Source organism: Frankliniella occidentalis, unplaced genomic scaffold, assembly GCF_000697945.3.
Source record: "Frankliniella occidentalis isolate FOCC.00 unplaced genomic scaffold, Focc_3.1 Scaffold4, whole genome shotgun sequence".
NCBI lineage: Eukaryota > Metazoa > Arthropoda > Insecta > Thysanoptera > Thripidae > Frankliniella > Frankliniella occidentalis.
Genome location: NW_026267134.1, coordinates 2,744,677 through 2,753,317, shown reverse-complemented (window position 1 = coordinate 2,753,317; position 8,641 = coordinate 2,744,677). Strand labels below are relative to the sequence as shown.

Below are 8,641 nucleotides of genomic sequence, written 5' to 3'. Positions count from 1 at the left end.
AGAGGGGGGGGCGAGACGGGGTTGTGGGGGACTGCATGAGTTTTCGATGCTCCAGCAGCAACGCCACCACCACACTGGACTCCAGCTGCTCCGGTGGCGGAGGCCAGTTGTTGTGGTGGCCCCGTCCCCTGCGCCGGCCCGGACGTGCGCTGGCAGTGAAACGGCCCGCGACCAGACCCGAACCGCCCCCTTTCAACGTGCGCGTCGTTTCTGCTCCATTTCGCAGAGAATGTGAACGCCACCGCCATGGCCGCCCGACGACGCCCTGGCACCTCCATCGCCATCCTGGCCATCGCTCTGGTCATCGTCCTGCTGACCCTAGTCGCCGGTGAGCCAGCAGCGTGAACAAAGACGTTTGATTGACGACCTCGTAGTGGACGAGAACATTCTGAGAGCATCACTGTTGTCTGCACAGGCGGCGCGGCCCAGGACGGCTTCCCCTTCCGGGACTTCCCCAACCCGGTGCCGTACGCGCCGCTCGCCGAGCGCCCCCGCACCTTCCAGCGCGACGTCCAGCATCAGGCCTTCCAGCAGCAGTACTCCAGCTTCCAGTCGTCGCCGTTCCAGCAGCACTCGCCCTTCCAGAACAAGTTCCAGTCGCCGCTGCGGCAGCCGTTCCAGGTCGACCCGGGCGCCTACCAGCTCGAGCAAAAGCACCCGTACACCAGGAATGCGAGCAGCTTTGCAGCCTTCCAGGCGCGCCCCTTCCAGACGCCGCCGGTAAACAAATGATTAGACAACACTGAACGGCTACCACCGTGTTTGTTCTCTCAATAAGGAGGTGCTGATTGCCTGTGTTCTCTTCAGCCGCAGGCGGTGCAGCGCCCTGAGGACGCTCCGGGAGCCTTCTTCCCGGACCCGCATTTCGAGCACCTCTTCCAGCGCGAGCTAAACCACCAGATCCAGCTAGAGCACCAACGCCTCCAGGAGCAGCAGCAACAACAGCAGCAGCAACAGCATCAACAGCAGCAGCAGCAACATCAAAATGTGCCGTCCTACCAGATACAGCAGTCGGTGCAGGTGGAGCGGCCACAGCTCCAGGAGCTCCAGGAGCTGCACAGCCTCCTGGAGCAGCAGCTGGAGATGCACGAGGTTCGGCACAACGAGCGGCTGAGGCCCCAGCTGGCCCCGGTGACGCAGGGCGCGCCGCCGCACAGCTTACTGGAGCAGCAACAGCAGCGCCAACAACAGGAGATGCTGCAGGAGATGATCCGACAGCACCAGCAGCAGCAGCACAACCTCGTGGACTCGCACGAGCTCTTCATGTCGCAGAAAATTAAGCCGCAGACACCGCCGCCGCCTCCGCCGAGACGCCCGTCACCACCACAACCGCCGCCGCCGAAGCAGAGGCAAACGAAAAAGCCCTCGACGACCACCACCACGACAACGACCACGCCGAGAGAGCCTCTGGAGGTCATCGACCTGAGCCAGTTCCTCCCCTTCCTCGGGCAGCAACAGCAGGACCAGCTCCGGCAACAAATCAACTTGGCGCAACAGGTGCAACTGCAGCAGCAGAAGCAGCAAACTCAGCCGGGGAAGGGCAAGCCTCAGCCGCAGGAGAGCGTGCGGGAGCAGCAGAGGCTGCGGCAGCAGCAGCGCCAGCAGGAGACCCTGCGCCAGCAGGAGGAGCGGCGCCTGCAAGAGGAGCGGCAGAGGGAGCGGCAGCGTCAGCTGCGGCAGCAGGCCCAGCAGCAGCAGCAGCGCCAGCAGGTGAGTTGGACAACCTGCCAAACACTCTTAATTGGCTTGTCAGCAGCACGAGAACTGTTTTCATCCTTCAAATTTTTTAGACAGTCCCTCGTGGTCTGTCTCTACCCGAAGGTAAAAGTTTCCAGTTTTTTTTCTCGTTTTGAATAGGAGCAAGAGAAGCGACAGAACAAGGCCCAGCAGCAGCAGCCAACCGGTGGGGCCGGGCGTCAGCAGAGGCAACAGCCCGTCAACAACAAGATCAACAACAACAATACCGGCAACCGGACGACGGCCGAGAAGCCCGTCACCTCGGTGCGGGACCTGTTCAACACCAGCTCCTGCATCGAGCCGCCGCTCACCTGCCCGCACCCCCGCATCCACTTCTACCTCTACACCAGGTCAGCCCAGCGCACCAAACGCGTCCTCGTCCTCGCGGAGTTTTAGCACCGCCGGGACAGGCGTGTAAATGTCAGAAATGTGCCTTGTAGGCAGTCCCATCATGTTAGCCGCGCCTCGGGTGACTTATGCGGCGAGGCAGGGGTACAGAGATCAACTGTTAGCAATGCCGGGACTTTCTATCTGAGCATAGAGTTTAAATTGAAACCGATAATTCAGAAAAAATTTGGCTGGAGGCGCCTGGTGATTAGGCAGCAAACGGCCACACCGTTTGCGCCGGTGGCCTATCCTCGGACCGTCAGGCGTTCTGGCAGCGGGTGCAAGAGGTCTAAGAGCTCTCTGACACCTGGCAGCGGGTCTAAGAAATCTCTGGCAGCGGGTCCAAGAGCTCTCTGGCAGCGGGTCCAAGAGCTCTCTGGCAGCGGTTCCAAGAGCTCTCTGGCACCGGGTCCAAGAGCTCTCTGGCAGCCGCGGCCGATAATCGCCATGCAAATGAGCCGGGGATGGCGACATCACGAAGGGCGGGGCCCGGGTGACGGCGGGGCGGGGCCGAGCGGTTGGATGTCTCTCTCTGGTGGAACGGCGGCGACCTCCGCCGGGTCACAATACACCCGCTGCTTTCTAACCGTCGGATTAAAAGTACGAGTGAAAGAGATGAGGGGGGCGGGGAGGGGGGTTATCGACAAAAGAAACCGACGACGCGGGTCTCACTCAGACCTCCACGAAGCGCACAGCCGCTTCTAGGCGGCTGGGGTACAACACGCTTCCGGTGTGACGGTGTGGTGGTGGTCGGCAACTCTTTCTTGACCTGACCCGACGCGCGCCACACACAAGTTTTCTGACTCTTCCTCCGGTGCCTTTTTGGAGGATGATTACTCTTGCCGTGGATGGGTCTCTCTCCTCCTGCCTCCCGCACCAGACGCCGACATCCACCCGCTCATCCGGAGGCAGACGCGGGGTGGTCCGGGCTTATGCAACAACTCCGCGGCCCAACGGCGCCGCGACGCGTTGCCCGCCCGACGCAAACAAAATAGTGCAGCACTTTCGCCCGGTGCACCCCGTTTTGGGCGTGTTCTCCCGCACGCCGGCCCGCCATAAAGCCTTGTACGGCGGCCCGGTGAGGGAAGGGAAGGGCCCTGCGGAAACGTCACCACCTCCCACCCCCATTTTCTCTTCCTCGAACTTATTGGTCTAACACCCTGCCCTCCTCTCCTCCACAGGACGACGCAGGCCGAGGGCCAGAAGGTTGACGTGACCAAACCCGAGTCGCTCATCAACACGCAGTTCAACCCCAAGCACCCCATCAAGCTGCTGATCCACGGCTTCCAGGGGGGCAGGCAGTTCTCGCCGTCCATCGACCTCCGAAAGGGTAAGAGAAGCGCTCATCGCGATCCCTTTGGAGAGAGAGAGAGAGAGAGAGAGAGAGAGAGAGAGAGAGAGAGAGAGAGAGAAGGTCGGCCGGGCCGAGTCACCCGACGGCTCTTAAAAGGTTGCTCGCCTCCTGCTTGCGCGCATTGCGTCACAATAATTGCATCCGCATGGAAAATTCGAGACGGAGGTGTCCAGCTGGAGTCCAGAGGGGCTGCGGCCCGGGCCGGCGCGCGGCGGGCTGCGGGCCACCTTGACCCACTGGCGGCCACGAGGGTTCGCCCCCCCCCCCACCTCCCTACCAGGCGCGATGCACCGCCGCTGCCAGGGATACCCCGTTCGCTCAGCGGATGGCAGTTCCCCACGTGGCGAAAAAGTCATGTTTTTCACGTTGAACCGTGTTGTAAGCATAGCATAGCATAGCAGGGCAACACCCGGACGTATTGCTGTGGAGTGCACTTTGGCACACATTACAGTCGTACTCAATTTGGAAGACTATGGATCTTTGAGGTGGCTAACACGTGTCCTTAAATCCTGACCGCAGCGTACTTCATCCGCGGCGACTACAACATCTTCGTGGTGGACTACAACTCGCTGGTGCGGCTGCCCTGCCTCTCCCAGATCCAGTGGTCGCCGTCGTTCCTGGCGCTGTGCGTGTCGCAGCTGCTCACCTACGTGGACAACACGACGGCGAGCGTGACCGGGTCGCGCGTGCCGCCGGACCGCTTCCACCTCATCGGCTACTCCATCGGCGCGCACATCGCCGGCCTCGTGGCCAACTACATCGACCGCGACCAGGGCAAGCTGGGCCGCATCACCGGGCTCGACCCCACCATCATCTTTTACCAGGGCGCCAACCGGTCGCAGGACCTGGACCCGTCGGACGCGCACTTCATCGACGTGATCCACACTGGCGCGGGTATTCTGGGGCAGCGCGGACCCAACGGCCACGTCGACTACTACGTGAACGGGGGCACGACGCAACCAGGCTGCCAGAGCGACTCGCTGATTAGTGAGTAAATAGGGACAAAATTGGAAAACCTCTAAAAATGTCGTTAGGGGTCGTTCAAATACTACGTGCCTTCTTTTTTTTTGGGGGGGGGGGAGAAGTTGCCCGATAAGAAGAACAAGAAGATAACACTAACACTGAGGAGGTGGCGTGGCGTAGCGCCGTCCCTTAACAAGGCAGAAGATGAGCCACAGTCTAGCAGAGGTTAGGATGCGTGTCGCCCGATTTCAAACGACTTAGAACGGGCCTATGCATCTAGCACCTTGGTACCACCTATACCAAAGTTTATTACGATAGTTGAGTAATTATCATTGAGTTAAAATAGAACCAATGCAATATGTCCATACACTAACCTAAACAACGACACCGGGACGGTTAAGAGGATTGTACAAACTTACTTTTCCGAAGCCAGCCTTTGCAGAAGCACTTTTTGACACAAGATTCCTACGCCGGTCTAGTATGCACCCAATTTTTCTTTACGAATTCAACAAAACTTGATTCATGAACACACATTCACTCGCGACTCGCCTCGAAACACAGTATGGTCCAGTGTGGCCAGATCCGTGGGGACCGGACTCGCCGCCAGGTGGCGCAAAAGTCGCAAAAGTCGCAGAAATTCAAAATAATGCCCGTTCGCGCTTCAAAACAAACGACTGTCAGCTCACTTTGCTGCCAACTAATGAAAGAAAACGAAATCTGGAGAGCTGAAAAAGGCATTTTCCCGGTGTTTTCAGTCATTTTTCGAGAAAAATCCGACTTTTCTGTGAAATCGCCTAGTTTGCGACTTATCGCCGTTCCTAAAATTGGTGTCGCGGACCACCTCTCAAAATCGCCTAATTCGCGACAAATCGCGGCATCTGGCAGCACTGGTATGGTCGCCGGCGTTGCGTTCTGCTATGTTTAGGGACGAAGCTACGCCACGCCACGCCACCTCCCAGCCTTCTTCTTGTTCCTCTTACCGGGCAACTTCCTGAAAGGGACAATATTCGAAAATCTCTAAAACTGACGTTAGGGGTCATTTAAATACTACGTTCCCTCTCTCTTTTTTTTAGGGGGGGGGGGGTATAAGTATTATGAGGCCTCAAAATGAAATGGAGTCCATATAGACCCCACGATATTTGTACCCAGGGGTACTAATTTTATGGGGTCCTACGAGCTTCAAGGATAGCCCTGATCCATTTGGGACCCCATTATATTTCTCCCGCCCCCCTCCCCCCTGGCCGAAAAGAAAGGCACGGCGTATTTGAACTACCCCACGGGACCCGACCGGCGGCGGCGGCCGACCTGAGCGCCGCCTGGGTAGGCAGCCCATTTGACACCTCTCTCTGTATGCGCCGCGCAGAGACGCTGTCGTGTGACCACACCAAGGTGTCGCCGTACTACGTCGAGTCCATCGTGACGCCGGTGGGCTTCTGGGCGCTGCCGTGCCCCAACCTCTTCATGTACCTCCTGGGCTTCTGCCAGCCCAAGGACGAGGACTACATCATCATGGGCGAGGACGCACCCCACACGTGAGTGAACAACCACCACGTGCGATTTTTACTAGCTTCTATTTTTGTCGTTCATATATTTATTAATTTTTTGACATTTCTGCAGTGCGCGGGGCATCTACTACCTGTCCACCAACGGAAACAAGCCTTACGCCAAAGGCTTCCCGGGCAAGAAAATGCCAATCAAGTTTCCGAAATGGCGCCCCAACTGAGGAGAGAGCTGGTCGTTGCTCAAGTTTTCTTAGTGAATTAATCTACCTGTGATCAAAACAGCGATGCCAAAGTCCGCTTTAGGAACGCTATGTTAAGAGGGGAAATGCACCGGCTTTTGGGGGACCCGCCCACGAACAAAAACGAAGGGTCCTTCAACGTCAAACGTCCTAATGATGATGGAGTGCAGCCTTAAAGCGTGTGCGAACCTTATAAGTGAATGTAATTTATTCGTATTCCTGTTAGTAGTTAAATCTAAGAGAAGGTGTTGCATTGATTCCTTGCCAACTGCCATGTTGTGTGTAGTTAGTACCAATATTGGTATATTTAGTTTACGCGCAGTAAATGTATCGCCAGTTTAAAAAAAATAGAGAGAGAGAAAATTGTGTTGCAATGTAGAAGCATCAAAAATCGTTGTTACCCTCAACCAAGGTTCAAACCATGTATGTAATTTTTAAAAAAGAAATAAGGTAGTATTTTCCAGCGAGGTACTTCACCGCTGGGTAAAACGCGTCAGTGATGTCAGACTTTGTGAGTACTAGGGTACAATAATATAAATAGTTCTTTAACCATAGAAAATGTTCATTTATTTCTATAGCAAAATAAGGTGCAGTGAAGAATGAAACAGGTGTCAAGGTATACTTAAATCTTACATGATAAGTGAATGCAGTTTGCCTTCTATCACAATTGTATCACTTGAAACATATACGCCAACTGATATTACTTAGTGAAAGTTCAATGAATATGACAATAAGTTAGATACTTAAACTAAGCATACTATTAAATAAAAGAAATTCGCGGAAAGCGAATGACAGTCTCTGCGATGCTTTTCCCGACGAAGGCAAGATGCTCGTCGTCCATCAGCTCTCTATTCTTTTTGATTCTTTGGATCATAAACAAATTATTGACTATTTCCTTAGTTTCAGTCGAAGGACTGTTGTCGTCCCCGCACCAAGCGGGGAGGCGCACAATGACGATGCCAGACTGGCGGCGCTAAGTCCTTTTTAAACAAAATAACTCACAAATTAGCAGCGGTGTTGGCTTAGTCGTGCTTGGCGAGCTCCTTGTCCTCCTGGGTGAGGTCCTTGTCGTCCCAGCCCCAGACGGGGTGGGTGCCGTCGCCGGTGCGCAGGGTGCGGGTCTTGATCATGTCCTGGTTGACGTACTTGAGGTCGTAGGCCTGGCCGATGCGAGCCATGAAGTCGATGAAGGCGGTGGTCAGGTTGGTGGAGTACACGCCCAGCTCGGCGGTCTTGTAGTCCCAGGGGAAGACGTGGTGGTAGTTGTGGTAGCCCTCGCCCAGGGCGCCCAGGGACACGATGAGGTTCTCACGGGCGGCGATGGACTTGTCGTAGGGGCGGTCGCCGACGTAGTGGGCCAGGGAGTTGACGAGCCAGGTGCCGTGGAGGGAGAGGGTGTAGCGCAGCATGGCGGCCACGAAGTAGGCGTTCCACAGGGACTCGCCCCACAGGGTGGGCACGACGGTGGGCATGAGGAAGCAGAAGGTGAAGACCAGGGGGCCGTAGTACCTGAGGCGCAGAAGGAACATGGTAATGAGTAACGGCGCATGGGAAAGCATAACAGAATTTTTCGGCGACAGTTCGACCCGAAACTTACTTCTTCTGGAAGGCCACGCAGGGGTCAGCTTCAATGTCGCTCAGGTCCACAGTCTTGCCGATGCGGGTGACGTCGGGGTGCTTCTTGCACAGCAGCCAGCCGACGTGGGCGAAGAAGAAGCCGCGGTCGGCGTTGACGGGGTCGGCGTCGGTCTCGGTGAACTTGTGGTGGACGCGGTGGTCGCGGGTCCACTCCCAGATGGAGTTTTGGAAGGCGATGGTGTTGAAGAAGGTGAGGAGCATCCTCAGGGGCAGCCTGGCCTTGTAGGCCTTGTGGGACCACAGGCGGTGCACGCCGGCGGACACGCCCAGGGTGCCGATCACGTACAGGAACACGGCTGCGATCAAGACAAGAGGGGAATGGTCAGCGCCCCCGCCGGTAGTTGGCAACACAAGCGTCACTCGGCCGCGTTATTCGTTACGCCCCCCGCTGAATATTTTTATGTAACACAATTGTCGCCAGTATCAGTATCGACCGACGTAATGACGTTTATTATGTCATTCAAGAACCAACAACTCTGATTTCAATAAATTGTCAGCTGAAGGCCGCGTGCGCGATCGACGTCGCCTGTCGACAACTCACCCCAGGCGGTGGTCAGCAGCTTGGCGTCAGTGAAGACGAGCTTGAGTCCGTACAGGGCCATGACGTGCATGACGACGAACCAGTACACGTTGGACCAGTAGATGGGCTGCAGCTCGCGTTCGCCCTTCTTCTTGTCCGCCTTGGCCTGCTTGGCCTGCTTGATCTGCTTCTCCTTGGTGATCACCTCCACGTAGTCGGGGGTGTCCTCGGTGTCGAAGAGGACACCGGTGCGGTAGTTGCTGACATCGACGTTGGGGGCCATCTGTAACGGGAGAATGAG

The 8,641-nt window shown here is 56.5% G+C and overlaps 2 protein-coding genes across 2 annotated transcripts in view; one reads left to right on the top strand and one right to left on the bottom strand.

Annotated features, from left to right (window-relative positions):
* Positions 1–7,179, top strand: part of LOC113202141 (probable basic-leucine zipper transcription factor Q) — a 14,983-nt gene extending 7,804 nt beyond the window's left edge. The window contains exons 2-9 of the mRNA XM_052267757.1: positions 227–328; positions 416–720; positions 808–1,710; positions 1,858–2,087; positions 3,306–3,454; positions 3,998–4,465; positions 5,805–5,973; positions 6,059–7,179. Of these exons, the coding sequence (XP_052123717.1) occupies positions 247–328; positions 416–720; positions 808–1,710; positions 1,858–2,087; positions 3,306–3,454; positions 3,998–4,465; positions 5,805–5,973; positions 6,059–6,164 (2,412 nt within the window). The 5' untranslated portion in view covers positions 227–246 and the 3' untranslated portion in view covers positions 6,165–7,179. The remainder of the gene's footprint in view (positions 1–226; positions 329–415; positions 721–807; positions 1,711–1,857; positions 2,088–3,305; positions 3,455–3,997; positions 4,466–5,804; positions 5,974–6,058) is intronic.
* On the bottom strand, positions 6,724–8,635 carry LOC113202163 (acyl-CoA Delta-9 desaturase). The gene is made up of 3 exons (XM_052267762.1): positions 8,362–8,635; positions 7,780–8,116; positions 6,724–7,691 (listed from the first exon to the last, which is right to left on the bottom strand). Exons 1-3 carry the CDS (start codon positions 8,621–8,623, stop codon positions 7,205–7,207), a joined length of 1,086 nt encoding a protein of 361 aa, XP_052123722.1. The 5' UTR covers positions 8,624–8,635; the 3' UTR covers positions 6,724–7,204.
* Between the last annotated feature and the right edge of the window lie 6 nt (positions 8,636–8,641).

What these genes read in the sequence shown, in the direction of transcription:
- LOC113202163 (XM_052267762.1), bottom strand. Translation starts at nt 8,623, where the DNA reads ATGGCCCCCAACGTCGATGTCAGCAACTACCGCACCGGTGTCCTCTTC. An exon ending in GCTGCTGACCACCGCCTGGG is followed by an intron (nt 8,117 to 8,361) that starts GTGAGTTGTCGA and finishes TCTTGATCGCAG; the next exon opens with CCGTGTTCCTGTACGTGATC. An exon ending in TGCGTGGCCTTCCAGAAGAA is followed by an intron (nt 7,692 to 7,779) that starts GTAAGTTTCGGG and finishes TCTGCGCCTCAG; the next exon opens with GTACTACGGCCCCCTGGTCT.